General features: G+C 41.7%; 1 protein-coding gene across 1 annotated transcript; it reads left to right on the top strand.

Moving 5' to 3' along the window:
• Positions 1 to 3580: 3580 nt before the first annotated feature.
• LOC121185888 (Wilms tumor protein 1-interacting protein) lies at positions 3581 to 23192 on the top strand. Its single transcript, XM_041044384.1, has 8 exons — positions 3581 to 5478; positions 10491 to 10592; positions 14616 to 14683; positions 17701 to 17763; positions 18457 to 18587; positions 19585 to 19636; positions 20824 to 20892; positions 21608 to 23192. The coding sequence occupies exons 1-8, from the start codon at positions 4239 to 4241 to the stop codon at positions 21740 to 21742; spliced, it is 1860 nt and encodes a 619-aa protein (XP_040900318.1). The 5' UTR covers positions 3581 to 4238; the 3' UTR covers positions 21743 to 23192.
• The last annotated feature ends 186 nt before the right edge of the window (positions 23193 to 23378 follow it).

The raw sequence follows: 23378 nt of genomic DNA on the forward strand, positions 1-23378 counted from the left end.
TGCTTTTTTACTATAGCATAAGACAGACAGTTTGTGACTGCGTAAATCCTGCTGCATCTTGTTATGTTGGAAGGTTTGCTATTTATAAATACATGAATAAAAAAATGTGCAGACAGAAGGGAAAACAACGTTCCTTACTGATTCCCCTAACCCCCCCCCCAATATTTTAGCGTTCTATCTCTGACCATCAGGTGACAGGAAAAGGCTCTCAGGAGACACAGAATAACAGGAAGAGAAACCAGGAATAAGAGAAGGGGAGCAAAGATCCAAAGCTTTGTTAGTTATTCTCTGAATTGTCTCAGATTCTGTGAATTTTATCTCAACCAGATGCTGTCACAGCACTAAACATGAAGTGGTTTTGTGAGTAGAAGACAAAGCGAGAGGGTCATTCTATCTCCTGTCACCTCATCTTTGCGTGTGCCGTATTTTCTTTCACCCATTCAGACTGGCTGTATGATAGATTCATGGGAGGTAGTTTTCAACCCCTGATCTCTTCCTCTTTTTGTGTTGTTGCTGCAGCTCTTTTCACACCTTCCTTTTCCCTGTGCTGCTAAGTAACAGCCGGCTAATAAACAGGTCTGAACTTGAACTGGCCTTTAACAATAAGCTGGAATTGCTGTGTCATTGAAAAGAGCAAGAACAGCATAGGCCATTTTTAGGTGGTTCAGAAATGCCAGGGAATTCTTCCCAGGCTGAAGTTACCACAAGTGTGAATAAATAGATATGTAGGATATTTCTGAACAATGGTCTTTTGTAAAATGAGGTCTCAGCTGTACTGATGCATTTCCTCTAATAATTAATTTTGCCACTGACAGCCCCCGAAGTCATTTAACACTTTTCGTCAGCTCTGCAGTTTCCATGACGACTAGGATTTTTGAATAGACAACAGTATTCCACTGTGACTCACTTTCTCTTCAGACCACAGTCATAGTCTTTCTTACACAATGAGATGTACAGCCTGATTTGTCTTTGAGGAGTTAAAGAAAATCACTCCCCTTCCTCTTGAGAAACTCTGCTGGTGGAAAAAAAAAAAAAAAAGACAGGGTGGAGTGCACAGCAGTCACAGTCAGTCACCCTCCATTGCACCAGTCCAGTCCCTAGACTGGGCTGTGTATTCTCACAGGACGACGCAGTAATGCCACAGCTCATTATCTTGGAGGGTGACCTCAAAGCTGGTAATTTGGTCATCCATGGATGTTTTTGTCTGAGCTCATTGCATAAGCAGATTTTCACTAGTCCCTCAATTGTGTTCAGGATAAAGCTAAACTCTTGGCATGTATGTTAAGGCACCATACTTGCCAGAGTTATTCATTTATTGACTGTACTTCTCCATAGTAACCGTCTTTTTTTCAGTCATTTGGGACTTTTGTGATTGTAAAATGGTCCAATACTGTGCAAAAGAGCACACACACACACACACACACACACACACACACACACACACACACAGGTGTGACCTCTTTTCTCCTCAAAGGGACCCACAGTATATGTGAGACAGCATACATATACTGTATGTCGTCTTAACTGAATGCAAAGTTATATGAAAGTATCTCATAGGTGTGGACAGGTATTATTCTCTCGTCCACTCTTCTTATCTGCCAGAGCTTTATTGCACTTTTTTCCAAACAAATATGCTCAGTGCATCCTTTTCCATCCATCCAGAACAACTGCTGCCAAGCAATAAGCACACAGTGGCTATCCTGCAGCTGCTTCAAAGTAAAAGCTTGTCAAAATAAGAACCAATAATTGCTGCTCTATTTGAATTCAACTCAGTTTTTCCACTGAATATGCTTTTATGCAAATGTATTTGCCTCACAGCAAAACAAATTCTAATTTTACACTTTAAAGGAAATGTCAGTTATTGACGTCATCAACAGTTCAGCATTATATTGCCTGTCTAGTCCACCCCCTATAGACTGATATGTAAAAATGGATGTGGAGTGTTTGAAGACTGGGAAACAAAAGTTGTTATTGGTATTGTTAAATTTTTGTCCTCTAATGATGTGCTCAAAAAGAGAATCTGAAAACAGCACGGGTTTCCCAAAACCTGTGCCGTTGTTACAGCAACTGAATGTGCCCTGCCTGTATCTTGGGCATCAGGGTAACAGCTTTCTGTATGTTAGTTTCAATAAGTAAATACCAATATCTTCTTGGCTCCTGATCCATTTTTTAAAATACTGACTTACACATTTTAATACTTTCTCTGTGAATAACATCAGTTTGCATGTGATCAAGTTTTTCAGGTCTTTTGCTACAGTAATACTGTCAGGTGTTTTAGTGAACTGGTGTGAGAAAGAAGTAAAGAAAATTAAGTCTCTACCTTGAAGGGTAGGTTGTTCTATGGTGACTGTTTCCCAGGTATACAGATTGCTGTGCCCTATAAATCTTCTGTTTTAATTACAGCACCAACAGCAGCCTAGAGGCCCCCCTCAACATTACTGGCTCCATGTTGTTAAACATCAACAGGGGCCGACAGACAATATATGCACATTCAGGCTTCATCCAGGACGCAAACAATGTGTGTTCCTGTGGGAGATGGAGACTTTTTTTTTCCATTCACATTATGAGTGTGTCCTACTGTACCCCAACTCAGTCTCAAATATTCCAGTCCGGGTCAGGACACAGTGTAGAGGGGTCACTGTGTGTGTGTGTGCTCCATGCAGGAATGTGTGACGTCATTCAACCAAAACAGAAGGGGCACAGGCACCGTAAATATCCCCCCTTCACCACAAGTAAAACACACCCATGCACAGTAGTAATATAGTTGTATGGGTTTGTTCCACTACATAGAGTGTTTATGAGATGTGGGAAAACAGGTTACATTTCAATCACTGAGCTTAATGCTGCTTAATCATAATCAAAGGGGAATGTATCTCTTCTTATAAGTAAAGCTAGATATTGCTGTGAGTGAACCTTTCTGGTGCCAGCCTAAAACATTTTTGCCTCCCTAAATACTGTACATTCCAAATTAACTACCCATTCCCCATTTACTTTACTTTTCCTTCTCTGTAAACCCACAAGCAGTGACAAAGTATTCAGAATTTTTTATTGAAGTAAAAATATCAACCTTCATGGCATAATTGGAAGTGTAACTTAAATAAAAGTTTGTTAGTTGAACTATTATTAGCAAAATGTGCTGAGCATGAAAAGTTCTCAGAGCAGAAAATGGTCCCTGTAATAATTACACTATTTTATAATGGACTATAACTAATGATGAACAAATGCTGGTGGAGGTGGAGTTGACGTTAAGCGCTGTATATGTTAATAATGAAGTAAACAACTGTGACTGACATAAAGTGAAATGAAAAGTAGAATAAAAACTCCTGAAATGTAGCTGACTACAGTACAGCAGCAATGCAAATGATACTCAAACGCTAAAGTTTGTTGTGGTGACTCAAAGTGAGGCTAATGAGTCACCTTGAACTCAATTTTTTTTTAAAGATGATACAGGATGTAAGGGCCTCTTTTTTTAACTGTTCTGTCTCTCCGCCTCCCCACGTTCCGCTATTTTAAACCAAGACACAGATAGTTATTTATAACGTTACTATATGATTTATGAGCCCAGCGCTGCCCTCAGATCTACTTCTACTTGTCGCTTGATTCGAGCACTGCGCCTTTAAAAACAAACTGTTCCATGTTTTCAGTCCCAACTGTCGACCGGTGGCCACGTACGGCTCCGCGCGCCGACGGTTATCCCACGGTCTTGTCGTCTACGGTCGGCTACTTTTATCACACAACCGTCGCGACATAAACGACATATCGGCTATTTTAAGTACTTTAAAGTAGTTTTTATTGACATAGGTGAGGAGGAGAGGCTTTTGAATGAAGGTTCCCCGCTGGGACTGTAAAGCGGGAGGTGGGGGCGGTTTGTGGGGTCGTCCAGGCTATCGGATCTGGGATCTGCTCACATTTATAACCAGACAGACGGAGGCTTGTTAGGGGCAGAGCTGAGCTGGACGGACGGACGCTTTCATCGAGGAGGACGTGGAGTTTTAAACTTTTATTCATTAACCCCGGACGATTTAAAGGACGGGAAAGTTGGATATAACAGAAAAGTTTCACTCTGGGTCCGGACCTCTCGTCTCCTGTCAAGATTACGAGCTGCTGGACTGTAAGCTAATCATTCACTCTGGAAGTAACGTTATCACTCTTTTACAGACTGTTGTGATTTAGCTAGGCTTTAGCATAATTACTTGTAACTTAACTTTGTTGAAGCAGACACACAAAGTATCTTCAAAATGGATAAATACGAGGATTTAGGATTAGAGGCGAGTAAGTTTATTGAGGACCTTAACATGTATGAAGCATCCAGAGATGGTTTATTTCGAATGAGAAGGGATGCAGGAAATAACCCCGACTTTGAAGAGACAAGAAGAGTTTTTGCCTCTAAAATGACTAAAATACACATGCAGAAACAGCAAGAGGAGATGGCAAAAAACAACCAGGCTATAAAAATGAATGGAGGTCACAACAGCACATATTACACCAAAGACAGACCGCCCATCAATAGTTACAGACAGTCGGGTGAAGCGGCTGCGAAGCCCCCGATACTCTCTGGCCCTGTTCCGGGCACCACGGCCGGGAGCCAGTACGCACAGTTTGACGGCCAGAAACACCACGCAGGCATTCAGTCTGAACTTCCAGCCGGCAGGGCATATGGCTACGGAAACAGTTACGATAATAAGGAGCGCTTAGAGTCACATTCATACCAGCACAACACCCCTACTCCCCCCAGCCCAGGAAACGCGTCTCACAGCGCGCCCACACATGCTCGTCACCCGGTCAGCCAACCGACTGCTTGGGCCCCATCCAGAGAGAGCCAGCTTTCTCCATCATTGTCAGGGTCTGGAAGCAGCAGTGTGTCTCAGCAGCAGCCCCAGCGCCTTCCTGCACCTCCCGCCGTCAACAGCCTTCCATCCCAGCAGAGTCCGGCTGTCACCTCTTCTGTAAACAGGAGTCCACCTTCCACTTCTGGGCCAGCCAGGGGATGGGCTGGAGAGCCTTCTGGATCAGCAAAACCAGACCTCATCCCTGCTCTGCCACTGAGTGCCTTCACTGGAGGAGCAGATTTCCATGTGCAGCAGCCCTCCATACAGCCCGCAGCCCATTATGCACCACCTTCTCCAACTTCAAGACCTTCTACTAACCATAATGGTCCTGTGGCAGCTTCCCCTACCCTTCCTGCACCTTCTGAAACACCTCAACCCAAAGCCCAGTTGACACCCGCTGCCTTGAGCCATGGCAGTGTCTCCAAAAGCAGCAGTCAGGGTCAAGGTCAGAGCCAAATACCTGGCTGTGGACAAGCCGCCAATACTGGAGCGGACGTCCCATGTTCCCCCAAGCCTGTCCAGCTACTCTGCCAGTCTCTCATCACGCAAACCCCTGAACAGGGGCCTTCAGCGGCTGAAATAAAATTAGAAGCTCTCACTAAACGGCTGGAAAAAGAGATGGATGCCCAACCAAAGGCAGACTACTTTGGTAAGACTTTCTAGACTACCAGCACCAACAAGGAGGCTTCTGTCAGGTAGACCTCTACTGTAAGGCCCACTGAATGACAGAACCACCCACCCACACTTCAGAACATTAAACCACTTGTTTTTGATTTCGTATTTACACACACACACACACACACACACTGTCACCCTTTGTCAGCTTTGTTTTCTGTCTTTCCCTTAGACAGAGATGGACACACAATATTTATGTGTGGTCTAATCAGGAGGACATCCCTGTCTTTGTTTGATGGCATTAACCATGGTCTTTGCTGATAAAATAGTTAAACTACAGACACTGCTGGAGGTCTTTCTCTTTTCTTCTGTGGAATTCAGAATAATTTTCCAATTTGTTTCATGTGTTTTTTGAAATGATTCATTGTCTGCCTTCTTGGCAGCTGCAACAAACATTTGAGCGGTAAAAGGTGGGGCTAAGGACAGAAAGAAGTATGCTGACCTCTTATCTCCTCCCAGAAATTTAACGTGTTACTACTGAGTTAACATTAATAACTTAACTCATTAGCTAGAGTTTCATCACTTTGGTCTGGTCTGTGCTTCATTAAATCTGCAATTGTTTTGATATCTTTTCCACTATTGAGTGACTGACAGAAGCATTCACTGTTTCCCATATGATGTCATCGCTGCAGACCTGTGCTTGCACATTTCTCATTACTCTTTTTGTGAGCATGCCATGCATGCTTGTGCATGTGATGAACACATGCGAACAAGGAAAGCGATACTGAATAACATCATCTGTGACTGTTAGTTCTGGTTTTTGGGGCCACATTAGGAACAAGTAACCCGTGGCTTCCCATCATAAGCAGAATACTATCTCTCACATTAGTGCCTGCCGTACATTAGCTGCTGTATCTCCACCATAGAAGCTCTGTCATTAATGCAACATAGAAAAAAACACATGCTTTGATGTGATACCAGTTGACAAATGCAGATATGGTATATAGGCACGATATGGTTTGTACTTCCAGGAGTGTCTTTGTTACAGAGTATGCTGGCACTCATGTTTTGACCAGGTGTTTGGAGCCAAGGCCATTCATGAAAACGGGATGTCCCGCTTCAGGAACGAAAGATAGTAGGAGGGAAAAGAGCGTGAGATGAGTGATGCTGGGTTCGAAGCCACAAAGCACCCCCAGTACACACAAACTCTCTCTCTCTCACACACACACACACACTGCCCACCCTCGCCTCCTCACTGGAGGAATTTCCTGTTGGAATGTCACGATTGTAATTCACAGCCTTCCTCAGCCCCCGTGTGCTTATATTGGTGTGTAAGGGAAGATGTTCTGGCGTACGTCACTGTCACGACAAGGCTCATAAATAGAACAACAACGTGAATATTACAGATGTGTGGGAGAGCACAGTGTGCAATCAGCAGAAGTGTATGTTTTAAACCAACACCGTATATGTCTTTATTCACACACACATTCTCACATAGCCCACACACGGTTCCTGTGAGGAGTTTTCCACCAGAACATGGCTCATCCTCTGAGTCACTGTTTTATGCCAGAAAAAAACTTGTGTAGGCTAGCTGTCTTCACAAAACTTTAGTGTCTCCATAATTCTGCATAGAAAATCTGAAAAAGACGTATACATTCCTCAAACTTTTGAGCACTTTTAGTGTGTGGTCACTTTTGTTAATCCTATTTATTTTTTGAATGTTTGAGGTTAACATTTTTTGTGTGCATTAGGACAATATATAATGTTCTTTTTCTTTTAAAAAAATCTCTACCAGTGCCATGGCTGTATTTAACTGTTCTAGTGAGCTGTGTTTACACATAGGGCTTGGATCCATCAGAGTTCCCAACTGTACACTGAGTGCTGATTGGCATAACTGCAGCTGGAGGTTCTGGGAAAATGAGTCCAGTGCCAAACGGCTGCACCGGGGGAACACTGAGGAATGTCTGAAGGAAGTTAGCAAGGAATTTTAAAAATGAGGTCTTAAGATAAAAAGGGGAGGGGAGTCCCACACAAGTTTAGAGGTGCCTGCGGTGTAGCTAAATGGATGAGTAGACAAACGGGGAGATTTAGGGACAAGTTTGTGGATACTTCTTTGTCCTTGGCCACAAGAGCCTGAGAGGATGTGAGATTTATAGACAAGTTCATCCAAGAGGGGAGAAGTGGTGGGGCATCCTAGTGTTCCCCCCTTCCCCTGACTTTCACACACACACACACACACACACACACATTCAGTGGAGCATTTAGTGTTGTGTTAAGATGGAGGATTAATTTATCCCATCTGGCTGTGAATGGAAAGCTTCATCTTAACTCTTCCCAGGGATTCTTGGCTTCTGCTTTGGCGCGCTTTGAGGGCTAACTTTTGTGTGTGTTTGTGTGAATGTGATATCCTCTAACGCATGTCTCCATGGCTTTTCGTCTGTGAATATATGGCCTGCGGTTTTATACTTAAATTTAATATGCTGTGTCTTTTTGGGTGTGGTGTCTGTGTGTTATGTGCTATGAGAAAGACAATGATGCCATAGGTGACACAGCATGGTTTTTCTGAATGAGATTGTGATATGCATAGTTGTGCTACTTGTAAAGTGATTTCACGTGATGGACGTGTTATAGGTGGAATGTAGTCCTGTCTTCAGTGTGAAAATTTACCTTTCATTGCTCAGACCTTTGAATTTATACTTTAAAATTTGAATACTTTGGGCTCAGTGGTGAAGTGACAATGCTACTAGAACTACTACCATAAGCTACAGGGTATAATAGGTAGACTGAGTCTGTTGCATAGATTGAAGTAATGGATAAACAGTTGAGCTCATCTGATAGGGAGGTGGTGATGCGTTCATCTGTTAAATGTTTTTCATACATTTTAGTGAAGGATATGGTGGTGTTCTATTAAAGTCACTGTTTTATCATTCGGTGGATGTGTAATAGATGAATCTGAGATCTTGGGGCTAGATGGGTGAGTCAGCAACTGCTACAGTGTGTGACAAAGGTTTAGTTTTTAGTTGTTGGCATTTTGGCCAGCAAACAGCCATCTACTGGGAGTTTTGACAGCATGGAAAGGTGAGAGGGGGTGTTACGAGGGGCGAAGTTTTGGCTCCATGTTTTGCTTCCCCTCCCCCCACTTGCAGCCAGCAGTCAGGCCCCTAGAATAATCACACTGTTTTGGAATATGGGACTGTGGCCAAAAGCGAATTTGTAGTGGCCCAACAGGCGAGGAAGTTGCTACAAAAATGAGGCATTTTTGGTTACAAATGGGAGAAGAGAAGAAAGAATGAACTTTTACAACATTTTTGTTTTTGTGGGGCATACAAATCAAAGTTATAAAAATTTAAAGGAAAAATGTCCTTGGCCCAGTGTCAGACCCTGAAAAGTACCATGTACTGTACTGTACTGTGCTGAATGTATAATGAATCTTATTCCCCCTAAGTTGTTTGTTCTCAGACATGAACTGTTTGCAGTAAACATTTATAGAAGAAAAGCTTGGAAAGAATATGATTTAAAGGACCTTTACACATTCATTTCAGTAGTTTGAGGGCATGACTACTTTATTGTGTTTTCATGTAAACAAAATAGCTTACATAAGAGCAGCATTCTTTTGCTTTCTAATAATATCCCTCTATTATCTCTAAATCTTTTTTCCAGCCGCTGGGGCCCCTGATGATGTGTCCTCTGTTGTGGTATTAGGAGAGGCTTTAGCTGAATTATATATAGCCCAATTGTATATTGTGTTACTGACTGTCTTTGAGGAGAAACGTTTGAAGAAAGTTATAAAAATGTAGCCGTGTGCATTTTTGGAGGAGGCAGCCTCGTGATGTGTGTTGAATAAAGTGGAAACAGAAGTTTCTTTGTCAGTGTTCGAGGAGGACCAGGGCTGGGCCCGGGCTGGGCTGGGCCGGGCTGGGTTCTTCTGCTGAGCTCTACTTCTCTGTCTCCAGGGAGTTTTTCTATAAAAACATACACACACAACTAACCTCATGCACATGCACACACATCCTCAGCGCTAAAAGAGAAACTCATGTTCTTGCTTTCAACCTCCATTAATGCTGTTGACCTTTCAGTTGCTGTGACTTTAACTTAATACTTCATGATTGGATGGTCATATCATACCGTATCTGATTGATTTAACAGCTAGCTGACTACCCATTACGGTCAGCAGTGATGGGGGTTGTCACTTGTCACAGTCCATATGTCAGTTGTCATATCACGCCATGTCATACAGTTCATGCCCAGGGGGAGAGGCGGAGATTGACAGGGGAGTGGAACAACTAAATATAAAATTTTCATGTGAGGTGTCAAGGAAAGCAGTGTTGCACCCTAAGTAGGTCCAAATTTTAAAAAAGTAGTTATATATTGATCACAGTGTTGATCAATATATAATATAGCATGAACTGTTAAAGGTATTCCTCACCCAACACATGAGAGAAAGAAAACCCTTACTTTAGGCTTTTATTTCCGTTCCTTTTTAATATTTATTTTCTCTGCACATCTGTTATAAATCTGTTTGTCTTGGATGAGTGAATGGATGGATATTAAGTAGACCCCGATGTCTTAATATAAAGCCACACTGATTGTGTGTGTTGTTAGTGTTGAAACACTTTGATTTTTATCAAGTCTTTATTAACAGACTTCTCAGTCCCTGAGCCAAGTCAAATAAGCAAATAGGCATATATTTCCCCTTTCAGTGATACAGCCTGCTAACCGGTTTCCTGACTTATTCAAATTTTTTTTTCTCCGTCTCCTTTGTGTTTGTATGGTCTAATCTGGATCAGAGCCTCCACAACTCTTTTTGACAATGATCTAATTGTGAAACCTAGAGTGTTTAAGTATGATTAAACGTTGTATCGGACTTTATTTGTGTCTTAGAAATATTCTGTGATTGAGCATGTGTTGATATAGTGTGTGACTACATCAGTACTTACAAGTGTTAAGTAAGTAAATAAATGAATTGTATCAATCTAACTGAATGAATGACAGATTACTTAAATATGCGACTTTCCTGACTCAGTGATATTCTCTGTTGTGTTGCAGGAGCCTGTGCTAAGTGTAACAAGGCAGTTTATGGAGCCAACCAGGCCTGCCAGGCGATGGGAAGCCTCTACCATGACAGCTGCTTCACCTGCAGTGCCTGTAGTAAGTACACACACATACACAGCATACCTTCACTAAGTCCATTCAGGCACTTTCATCTTTCTTCCTTGGTTGATTCACATGTAAAGATCATGTCACCTCCTGACTAATAGGCTGCCAAAGACCCTGTCCTCTTAAATGAAAGTTGTACCCTCTTCTTCAGTTATTCACTGCCCCAAGCAAAAACACACAATTATTTAGGGATTACTGTCCTGTTCTGCTGGTGTTTGGTTTCTGGGTGTGCCAGTCACTCCTCCAGCCCACACAAAGACACACAGCAAAACACACATGCAAAACCTCAGTCAACTGAATAGTTTGTAGTATAAATTCATAGTCTACACTCTGTTTTTAAATTGTATCCAAATCCTGTGCAGAGCTTGAAAAAGATGCTTTTAAATCCACAGATCATGGTTAAGTGAGGTGGGACTTTTCAGCATGTATTGCATGGCACCATTAATGATATATACAACTTTTACAACATTGTCAAAAACAATATCTTTTTGTTATTTGTGGTTTAATTCCCTGAGGCAGAAACTGTTTAAATTTTTCAGACAGAATAAGCAAGTTACAACAGATTACAGCCAACCATTATATGTCTGATGAGATGCTCCTCGAACATAAAAGATAATACAGGTCAAGTTACAGAAAGTTTTCATCACTCCAGAGTGAACTGCCTGGTGGAGATTGTCGTTCTGACCTGTGTATTGTGTATCAGTTAAACATGTGTCAGTGGACTACTCATTCAGTGCTGGGCCCGTTTTTGGTTTTACTTTGTCAGTTCAGACAGTTTACCTGACCAATTAGTTACAGTCAGACATGAGGTGAGGTTCATCAGCCTGACTGCACTGTCCAATGTATGACTCACCTGTAGCTTCCTGGCTGGATAGCAGTACATGTATATAGCTGAATGATGACCTGGCTGTCCACTCTAACCAATTAAAATCTCTGTCCCAATAATGGTGGGTATGTGGAGTGTTTATGGCACAGTGGTGACCTCTACTTAGGGCCATCATTCTGCATCACCTTTGACCTTGCTGGTTACACCCCCCAAATTTATGATTAACATCTCTGTGTTTTGTTTTACTCATCTTCTGTTCTGTGTGTGTGTGTGTGTGTGTGTGTGGTTCAGAGTGAAACTGATGTCTAAAGTGGGGAGGGGGGCCAACAAACCACATACCTCTCATACCTTGCTCCATGTGAGGGCATAAGGGTTGTGTTTGCCGTGAGTGGCCCCAAGGAAAAGCATCTCTGCTGGGGAGGGATGCAGGCATAGGGCCCCTCAGTAGGTCGGGCTCCAGGAGGACACTGGGTGCTGTTATGTCATCTGGGTACAAAGAGATGGAAGTACAGTATGGCACAGAGTGACCATTCAGTGGGAACACACCACGCACCACATGCAGCCAGCATGCAGGGGTACACTGATACATACATCTACTTATGTATTTATGCTTGTGCCCACATAGTAGACAACATGATGAAGCCAAATATGCAGTGCATTAATATTAGGCATCCCTTTTCATCTTCCTCCAAAACATCTGGAGTTGCATAACAAGTCTTTATGACTGTGAACTTCCTTCCATGCCCATACTCCACCAGTTCCTCCAAGGTGACTGAGAGGCAGGTGGCTAGAACATTCCATGTTTCTGGGATTCAGTGCTTTGCTGCAGGGAGCTTCCTTTCAGGCTAATCATTAACTGTTTACAAACAGTTCACAGTTAAACCCAATTCCAGTTAGAGATTAAGTCCTCTTTGTTGGAACTGGGTTACACAGTAGCTAACAGGTTTCTGAAAAATGGAAGAAAATAGAAGGAAAAAGAAAACAATTGCCTTTCCTTATGTGAAATCCTCTCATATTTGCCTCCAGTATATTTATATGTAAAATGAAATGCAGGTAGAAATGACTTCACAACTGTTTGCGTCTTCCTGGCAACTGTATTAAGCATTTTGGTAATTCCGCAGTCCACAGTCTTTGGAGAGCTTAAACAAGGATCTGATTGGTCCTGAATCCACTGGTATGTTAACATCTGGTGGGTAGAATGTCCGGGCCTTGACCAAATGTCCCAGGTGCTGCTCACAGTCAAAGAAATGCATTCAGACTACTGGGAAGAATTCCTGAAAGTGCACAGAAGATTTTTACTTTGTCAGTCAAACATACATGGATTTCTTTGGCAGGGCAGCAAATGACTTTAGATGAGAATGAATGTCAGAGTAAACAGTCTACAAATGTGAAATTGCTAAAAAAGAGAAATGGCTCTTTTACTGAGATGTCTAACTTGAGTAATTTACTCACAGAAAAGAGCAGGGCTAAGGCTCGATTAGGAAGTCATGGCAGGGTCATTGTGAATTGCTTATTTTCTGAATGGGATAACATAAGGGAATTCAAAGAATGTTTTAATTAGAAAATGGCTGTGTGTTTTGTTCTGTCCCTCAGGTGTTTTACATTTTTATGAAAGTGCAATAGTCACACTTCTTTCTGCTTTTCAAACAGCCCTGACTCCTGACTTTAATTAAGCTCTTATCTTTCTGCAAAGCTCAAAGCCTTCCCTCTCTAACTAACTCAGAAAAAAAGACAGGAATGCAAAGAAGAGGAATGGCCCATATCTCACTTTCATCCCCTTCATCCTTCCCTTTTTCCTTAAGGGACACGGTTCCAAGACTATCTGTCAGTAATTACCCAAGACCCGTTCAACACCTTGGCCTGATCAAAATGACTTGTCTCCTCTTAAGGTATTTATTGTGCGAGCTTTGGCTAGACCTTGGTTGCTATATGACCATAATTATTCTATTACAGTAAGGTAATGTAATTGTGAAAAACTGGTTCAGAGAATTTCATGTGCCATTTATTTAAAAGGATGAATCATGGGATAGCTTTTTCTTTTTTCTTTTTTTTTTCCTTTGTTGTTATCTTCATATTCAACAGAAAATTCAAACTCGTTATTAAATACTCACTCAATCTAAGTACTTCATCACATGGAGGAAAAAATCCCCACAAAAAAATCCAGTGTTTCCATAAAGCAGTCCTGCTCAGTAACTTGCAACATTGCCCTTTGTGGCTTAATACTGAGCTCTCTGCTGTCTGAAGAATAACAGCATGAGCTGTGTTTCCAAGTGGCTAAATGACTGTGAGTCTATCTGGATGCAAGTAATCAGGTAAACAGAGCATGAGATGGGAGATAAAGAGGGCTCCTGTTCACCAAGGTTAACCCCTCCTCCTCCCTGCTGTCCCCTCCCTCACCTCCCCACTCAGAAAATGTGAGGAATGTTCCCTCTTCCTGTGGGACCTGGGCAAGAATAGCTATGTGAAGTGAGCAAGGAGGTTTTGCTGTGTGTGTGTGTGTGTGTGTGTGTGTGTGTGTGTGTGTGTGTGTGTGTGTGTGTGTATGTGAGTGTGTGCTGCTATAATAAGCCAGATCCAGACCATAGAACGATTAAAGCACACAGACAGACAGGAAGCACATGCAGCATGTGGAAAGGAACAAAGAAGAGGAATATCAAGTCGTTGTAGATCTTGGCCTGTGGTTGCCATGAAATCTAATAGAGTAGAGTGTTTAATCTGTTGCACCTGTCCAGTAATTGAATTTAATCAGCATTTTCCCCACGTGTTTGATCCAGATGTGTTCCTTGTCCCACTGCAGCCTGCTCTGTGTCCCAGCAATATTATATTAAGACACCAGCACACCATAGATCCTTTTATTTGATTTATCTGCCTGGGATTCTGCAGGATATAATGAATATTGCAAGAGGGTCCATTACCTTCGAATGACTGTAATTAATCACCATGGTCTTTATGCATTAGTGCTGTAACTATTTTCTGAGACCGGGCTCATGGCTTTGCAAGATTTTCCACTAAGACGTTTCATCATCATATCACTGGCTTACCTTTTCTAGTCTGCCTTAATCTACTTATTGTACCTCAATAATGACAAAAAGCTTTTTTTCTTTCGGACAGGCAGTGTGTGAGAGTTCCAGGTGCAGATCCTGCCTTTGTACTGCTCACGCAAAATGATAAAAAATCTGTTTTTGCAGGTCGAAAGCTAAGAGGGAAGGCTTTCTACTATGTCGGAGGGAAGGTTTTCTGTGAAGAGGACTTCCTGGTGAGCAGTCAATACACGATCAATACTTAGAACATCTACTGACATATGTGGTCTTCTAAGTTTTTTTTGTGATTTCACCCAGTCCACATCTCTGTTGTCTAAAGTTTTACAAATCTTTCTGTGATTGTGATCAACAAGGAATCATCGCTTTAAATCACCATAAGTAGGTTCATTAAGGTTTCTTACTTAAATGCAACCTACAAAATGTCAAATATCAACTTAAATACACAATTTAGGTTAGAGGCTTTCACCTTGTGGCCCAGTTTCTAGCGTCTAATGTACCGATTCGTATCAGTTTCCTCCCCTGGGTGGGACTGGAAGGAGGTCAGTAACTGGAGAAGCTGCTTTGCTATGGTTTATAGGGTGGAGGGCAGGCAGGCCGTTCACACCAGTGCAGTATGTCTGCATGTCCTTTGCACAAATGATAGGATGTACATGAAGGACAGTTGAAACCCCCTGGTAAAATTTGTTGTAATTTTGAGTATGCATTTTGCCGCCAGTGTGAACATTGTGTTTTCACAGGAAATCCACCCATTTTTTGTTTTTCTGCAAATACTTTCCCAGCTCATCCTTTTATTTACACTATCAGTAGCTCTGTGCGTGTTTACCACGGGAGCCCTCTTGGTATAAAACCTTATCTAATCGTCCTTTCACCAAAAGCTTTTAGTTGCTCAATTAAAGTCAAAATTTATACTGAATTAAATTTGCTCTGGCTCTGCTCCCTCCATGTGCTGTTAATTAGTGGTGCATTGCTTTGCATGCACACTAGGCACCTCTATAGCAAAGCTATAGAGGTACCTAGTGTGCAATGCAAAGCATGCACACTATTGTTCTCCCGGTTCTTCTTTTTCTTCTTCTTCTTCCGGACGATTTTCGGTTCGTAACTCGTCCCACACCGTTGAGCGCATACTAACAAATGATACATCAAAACGTGCGGCTCGATCTAACTCGGTATGCTTGTATTTTAATCTCCAGAATATTCACGTTTCGCGAAGAAATTCGCGAAAAACCGGCCGAAATTTTCCCATAGAGAATGGCTGGGAAATTTTCAAAAAAGTCGCAAATTCTCCCCTTTTTCAAACAGTATCTCCTCTGGCATACTTTCACCTAGAAACACCATTCAAACTGTAAAATGTAGACACAAGTCTCGTGTATTCGGGGTGTATTCAACTTTTTCAAAAGTTGTGTAGTTTTTGAACTGTGAGCCCTAATTGATCAGCAGTGAATTTGGAAAAAATCAGGGTTTACAATGAGTGTGTATTGCGGAATGTTCCGGGCTAGAGTGGGAGGTTAGAGTGGAGAGGCTTTAAAAGAACTCTCTGAAATTTTTTATTTACACGATGACTACGGCCACAAATTTTACTCTAGAGCAGTGAAATTCTCCACACTTGTAGCCACACTTGTCCTCTCTCTCACAATGTGTTCACTTTTCCTGTAGGATTTACGGTTTTTCTTTGGCGTGCCTTTTAGCGACAAGAGGAGCTCTCAACTGCTCCATTGACTCCAATGTTAATCGAGCAGAGGATTTTTGGAGAAAAGCAGAAAATCCCCTTTTTTGAAACTTGCTGTAAAATCCACATTTTAGACAGTAGGACCATAAAAAATAGATTCAGGTCTTCCTTAAAGTCTTCTCTCTTTGACGGTGCCGTTTGTTTAGCGATACCATGTTTTGTTTTTCCATGGATAGCAGTTGTTCGGCAGGCCCGATTCGGCCGAAAATGAGCTCGTCAGAGCACCTGTGAGCTGCCTCAGCGGCGGGAAAGCTCATCCCCATGGCAACCGTGACTGCAAGAGCTGTGGCTCTCTCTCCCCCTGTAACAACTCTATGTCTCTCTGTCTTTGTAATTAAAACTATAGCAGAACTATAGGGGTCAAAAGGGGGCTGTGCGTAGCACAGCCCCCTTTTGACAAAGACACAGACACACACACACATACACACAGTCAATATTGTGCGGTGCGCCAGCACCGCACAATATTGACAGAGGCACACAAACACACACACACACACACACACACACACAGACTCACACACACACACAATAGTCAATACTGGGTTGTGCGAAGCACAACCCAGTATTGACACAGACCCACTCAGGCACACACAGACACAGACACACACAAACACAGACACACACATAGATAGACTGACACACACAAAGTCAATATTGTGCGGTGCGCCAGCACCGCACAATATTGACAGAGGCACACAGGACAGAGGCACTCAAACACAGACACCCGCACAGACTCATACACACACACACACACACAATAGTCAATACTGGGTTGTGCGAAGCACAGCCCAGTATTGACACAGATCCACTCAGGCACACACAGACAAACACAAACACAGACACACACAGACAGACTGACACACATACACACACACACACACACAGTCAATATTGTGCGGTGCAGAAGCACCGCACAATATTGACAGAGGCACACAAACACATTCAGACACACACACACAATAGTGTCAATACTGGGTTTTGCGAAGCACACAACATTACTAGCAGTGCAATGCACCACTCTCGCGATTTCCCAAAGGGAAATTGTCTAGTTACGTCTGCTCTTCTGCTCGGCCTTTTAGTGTGGCGATTCTGCACTGACACTGCTCATACATAATAACGAATAATAATACTGAGCTAATTTAATCAAATACGTTATCGGTTAAATGCCAGTCTCAGGACCCACACCATATTCACTGCTAAAGGCCTTGTTTGCTGTCTTTTGTAACAAATTCCACACACAATCTGTGTTTGGTGTTTTGATTTTTTAATTATAGACTATGGAGATTTTACTCTCGAAGAGGGAAAGTGGTGATTTTAAGTTGTTTCAAGGAGGAATTTTAGTACAACTACACATGCTAAACCACATAGACTATTTGGGATTATGCCTGGGAGACGCAGTGGAGTTGTTTAGTGCTCAGTCTGAAGCAGAGAGTCAGAGGTTTCAGTCATCCACTGAAGAACCAAATTCCAATGACATCACTGTCGTCTTTTCTCTGTCTGTTAAAGTACTCTGGTTTCCAGCAGTCTGCGGACAAGTGCAACGCATGTGGGCATCTGATTATGGACATGGTGAGTGTCTGTTACTTCTCTCCAGTTGTGTGTAGTTTTGTGTGGGTATTTGTGAGCGTGGGTCAGAGCCAGGTGATGTCAGCAGAAACTTAGTGTTACTTCATCCTAAATGAACTTTCTGTGGGCACATCTGGTTAAAGACTCAGGAGGAAGCATTAGCTCTGTATGTGCATCTCTCGCTCTCTCATACACGTACATACACATGCACACACTCACACACACACACACTGTCTGGGTAAAAACAGACATATAAAACATGTGATCAAGTCAGGAAGTGTCGCAACATTTGAAGGAATTTTCTTGACATGATAGATGTTCTCCATCCAGCAGACAGAGATGAGGATGTCTTGGTTTTTACTGCTCTGCCTTATCGTCACATCTGCATATTTAATATGCTGTATCTCACAACAGATGGGATGATCACTGAGAACATTTTTTATATGTTATGTACATATGCCAGAGAAGACACTGTATTTTCATTGAATTCCTGTGGTTTTCTTTCAGTTTTCTTTTTAGGTGTGATTACTTTCTGCTCCTGGTGAGCTTATTTTTTAGCTTTGTCCTTGAGTGAATCTAGTCTAGAAGCGAAGACTATTTGAATTATTTGGGGTGCAAATAGTGAGGAAATTTAAATAGCAGAATGAAACAGAGCATTGATTTCCTGATATTCTTCACTCGTTTCTTTCTTCATAGATCCTGCAGGCCCTCGGGAAGTCCTACCACCCCGGCTGTTTCCGCTGTGTTGTCTGTAACGAGAGCCTTGATGGAGTGCCCTTCACTGTGGACACTGAAAATAAGATCTACTGTGTCAAAGACTACCACAGGTGAGCGTCACTTGTTACTCAGTAGTTCAGAGTAACATGATGAGCGCATGACCTGAATTTATCTCTGTTAAATTAGTTTAGCATGACACCGGGGAAAAAGTCTCTGTTTCATATTCCAAGTGAAATCACAGCGCAGCCCCTTAACTTTCCTTTGCTACTGCAGGATCAGGTTGAGAAGGCCTGCGCAAGTTGACAGAGTTTCTCTCTGACACGTGTGGCAGACACATGAGAAGTGTAGTCAGGGATGAAAGGAGAGGAGGGGGGAGAGAGAAAGGATCACTGTCCAGTTAGAGGTGCGAGGATTGGCGTGCAGCCACAGCTCCTCTCGCCTAAACTCAACACTAACATGCTCTGGAAAGACAAATACAGAGCTTATAACGTCTGATTGAAAAATCAAGGTTTTGTGTGTGTGAGGAAAATTGATGTTGTGCCTCTTAGCCACTTTTAGAGACTTCATTTAAAAGTGAATTATCAACAGTAGCACCTGTAGTGCCTCAACTTCTACAGCAGCTCCACACTTAACAGCCTTTCTTCTCTCTGCTGGGACAGCTTGTACTGCACAGCCAAGCACATGGCCGATCACTGTCTGGCAGCTCCCACATGTTCTCTACGCTGATTAAATCAGACAAACCTTATTGTGTATACAGTATGTGTTTGACTTTTAGCCACAGTCATGCCCATCCACACTGAGAGGCCCTTTGTTATTCCCTCAGACATCCAGGTGCCAGCCATGTGTGTGGAAATAATGAATTCTTTTTGCTTTTTGTTTTTCTACTCCGTTTTGGATTTGGGGAATCACGTGTGTGAGGGAAAGCCAGCACATCTGCAAACCTGGCATCTCCTGAGTCAAATCAGGATCTTCAATCTAGTCAGTCAGGAGAAAAAGAAGGTGGAGGCTAAATGAGTTTAAGGTTGAGTGAGGGACATCAGATATGAACTGTTACCATTACAGTGTTTCGATAAATTGAATTTTAATTCATCCATCTCACTCTTCTAGGGTCCTGGCCCCTAAATGTGCAGCCTGTAATCAGCCCATCCTGCCCTCAGAGGTAAGATAACACCAGCCTGTGTTGTGGATTGGATAATAATTAAATATTATTATTGTTGTTATATGTCTAAATAAGTTATAAGTACAATTTTACCAAACATGAGATCTTAATCCTTAAAAAAGATCGATAACTTTTGAACTGATTCAGGTTTCTTCTCAACATGAATTTCAGCATGGTCTGAAATGAATCATCTAGAAGCTGTTCACATTTACCCGTGGACCTTCAGACAGCATGAACTCAGCAGATTATAAATCCTTATCTCCTCATGCTTACTCACCTATGACCCAAACTCAGTTTAGCTGTGGAAATAGCACATAGTTCAGTACAGCCATATTACCCACTTCACTTCATTACAGGTCACCACAGTGTGAAGCCTAATATCTCTGTGGCGTGATTTGAAGTGGTATAAAGGAAGAACGGGGGGGGGGGGGGGGGGGTGTAAGGAGAAGTATATTTCACACACTCATGCAGGACATGCTGGCAAAAGCAAAGAAATGTCCAAAATTAGAGCTGACTTTGTTGGAATGTCCCTTGCCCTCCCCCTTTAGTAAGCAATGAAGCCGGTATTTAGAGGAGAGGTACTGTCTGTCTGTGTGTGCGTGTGTGTGTGTGTTTGTTGGGGTAGGGGACTTAGTCTGTCTTGTTCATTTATGCTGTTGTACGGATGTTCAGCAAAGTTCCCTCTCAGGCTGATACTGTGTTATTGTAACAAAAAAAGATACTGAAAGAAAAACAACTCCTGTCTCTGTGGACATGGAGTGTCAGGAGGACAAAGAGCACACTTAAAAATGTTCAGATAAAGATACAATATCTTTGTACATATTTGTAAAGAATTTGCTGCAATCTTTGACTCCCATTGGCTATATTTTGTGTCTGCATCCATGCATGTCAGTAGGATTTGTAACTTATTTTGTCACAAAGGTCCTGAGTTCTTCTTTTCAACAATAAATTCATAAAATATAATGAGACCCTATTGATAATACAGCAACAGAGTGGGTTTGTGCTCCAGGGGATGATTGTAATGCAGAGGAGCATTTTAAAGTACAGAAAACTCAGGTCTTGGCAGCGTGCTCATGCTTTTTATTGATCTTTTGAAGCTTTTGTCAGACTGAGAAGTTGAACGGAATAAGACAGCGGAGTGTCTTCTGGCGAGATTGACTTCAGCTGTGTTTTGGATTTCTTTCCAGGGCTCTGATGAAACCATTCGAGTTGTATCCATGGACAAAGACTATCATGTGGAATGCTATCACTGTGAGGTGAGTAGAAACATGTCTTAATTCGCTGTTTCATAACTGAGAACATGCATGTTTAGTCGCACCAAGCCTTGGGCCCCCTGAATGGCTCATTAAGAGAAATCATAATGAGTAGATCCCCAATCTTAATTACAGTCTTGGTGATAATTACATGCTGAGGAGAGCAGGTATGTGACACCTCATCATCACTATCTCATCGTTTTAGTCAAGTGCCTCTTCTTTCTTTTTTTTTCTTTTTTTTGCCAAAGGCTGATTGACAGCTGCTGTTCTTTCACTTCATGTAAATGAAACGCAGTGGGCCGTGAGGAGCAACTGCCTGTTAAAGTAGTGTTTAACTATTGAATGGCTGTGTCCTCCTGGTGTTTTTTCTGTTAATCTTTCAAGTTGTTCAGAGGAGCATCTACACATGAGAATTTTGTCTTTGTAAACAGATTTCTTTCTTGAAACTGGAAGCCATATGGCAGATAAAGGAATCTTTGATCAACTGGAGATGTGCTAATGATGAGAAGTTTAAATCTTTGTGTAAATGTAGAGATAAAACCCTTGTAAATGCCTGTATTTCTGCACTTCTGAGTCAATTATTGCTGTCCATTCTCTGACTGGATGGAAATGAGGTCAATGTAGAGCAGAAATCAGACTAATTACTCTTTATTCTGTTAGTTCAGGCTCATTCAGTGGCTGCATTCCTCTCATCCTTCTCATCCTCTGTGTTTTCCAGGACTGTAAGATGGAGCTGAATGACGAGGAGGGTCACCGCTGCTACCCTCTGAACGGCCACCTTCTCTGCCACTCTTGCCACCTGAAGCACATTGAGCCTGGCTGCTCCTCATCCATCACTGCCTCCTCCTACTAACACTGCTGTTGGTGAAGGGAGACACCTAGTGGATGTAAGAAGGAACTGCCAAAGCGTGACTTGAACAGCAGTAATGGTCATGTACTGTTCTTGTTGTAGAGGATTGATTGATTTAATGCCTCAAATCATACAGTGGTTTGATATGTATTTTGACAGGAATGCTAATGAAGTCTGCATTATGCAGAATCTGAAAATTTTATGACGCAGGAATGAAGTATTGTAATACACCAAAGCCCAACTTGGAATGCAGGAAAGCACTGTGCTGTACCTGCTACATACTGAGTTTGCAGAAGTGTTGCCATATCATTACTTTTATGTAAATATCAGTTGCATTGGCTGTGTAAATATCTTATAGTCAATTTGTTTGTGATACAGTGTGCCTTCAACTTCACATTCACACTTCGACTGTGAAATTACAGTTCAGAATTTATCTGTAAATCGTCTGTCGGATCTACTAGTGATGATCATTTACAAAAATTATGCATAGGTCAACTCCACTCAAATCACAGGTACCTAATGTTTTAGTCAGAAAGATAATCCGCTGCTCACTCAGATGTTATAGAAAGTAATGGTTCAGTCATATGACACTCTGCTTCATGTAATCAGTAACTGCTTTTGTTTTGGATGCTTACTGTTCCTCCACTCTAGAGGGAGGACAGCGCTTTCTACAGGCAATAATAACAGTTGGTGTGTATTTTATACATCAGAGAGATACAAAGTGGTTTTGACTGGTGAATTTTATTTTAATCAATTACCTCTACATACAAGGTGTTCATTTTCCAGTACGTTGACCTGCACACAGAGCCAACATTGTTGTTCATTTTTCTTATGCAAATACTGGTATGCAATAAGTTATATCTAATAATAACCATTTCACAGAAATTATAAACAATGTCATTATCCTCCAGGTTGCCATACCTTTATAAATTCAAGCTAAAAACATTTTTACACCTTTTTCTTTTAACTAAGTCTGAGCAAGAATGCTGAGAGTAGCCAGGTTATACTGTTCTGAAGTGAATAAACAGTCATTGTCACATGCAGCCTGTTCTAAGCACTTAGAGATAGATGTGTGAGTTTTCTATGCACCTATGAAGAGGTTATGTATTTTGTTACATCTTCAAACATTGTAAATTAAAAAAAAGATATATAATGTAGGCCTATATTCATTTACCTTTTTTTCTTTTTGACTTTTGTGCAAAACCCCTTCGATACTAATTTGATTTGCAGTGGGAAGTACAGTGTTGATTGCCCACCTTTGCCATCCAAATGTTATTCATGTCTTCAGTTTACTAACTTAATACTTTGTCATTTGAGGTCCCTGTTTCATAGCCAACTGAACATTAAGATGAAGAGCAAACATATACATATGTTCTGTATGATTGTTGTAAAGAAGTATTTAATAAATGCATTGCAATAGACCAACTTACTTATAAAAGTCTTTCCATTTCCATTTCCATCTTGTATTAATGATTAGTTAATGTCAGTGTTAGGCTAACTGTTATCGGCAGCCTAAAATAAAGCCAATTTATATATCAGCTGGCTGGTGATCAATGGAAAGCTATTCCTGACTTAGCTATTTGTTACTTAAGTTTGTTTGAAAATCAGATAGAACTTTTCGTAGCCTGCTAGCTTGTTG

This window comes from Toxotes jaculatrix, chromosome 8, assembly GCF_017976425.1.
Source record: "Toxotes jaculatrix isolate fToxJac2 chromosome 8, fToxJac2.pri, whole genome shotgun sequence".
Lineage (NCBI taxonomy): Eukaryota > Metazoa > Chordata > Actinopteri > Toxotidae > Toxotes > Toxotes jaculatrix.

Excerpts from the sequence above, each read along its gene's own strand:
- LOC121185888 (XM_041044384.1), top strand. The coding sequence starts at position 4,239 with ATGGATAAATACGAGGATTTAGGATTAGAGGCGAGTAAGTTTATTGAG. Across the intron at positions 14,684-17,700 it reads TCTGTGAAGAGGACTTCCTG|TACTCTGGTTTCCAGCAGTC; the intron begins GTGAGCAGTCAA and ends TGTCTGTTAAAG. Across the intron at positions 19,637-20,823 it reads AGCCCATCCTGCCCTCAGAG|GGCTCTGATGAAACCATTCG; the intron begins GTAAGATAACAC and ends ATTTCTTTCCAG.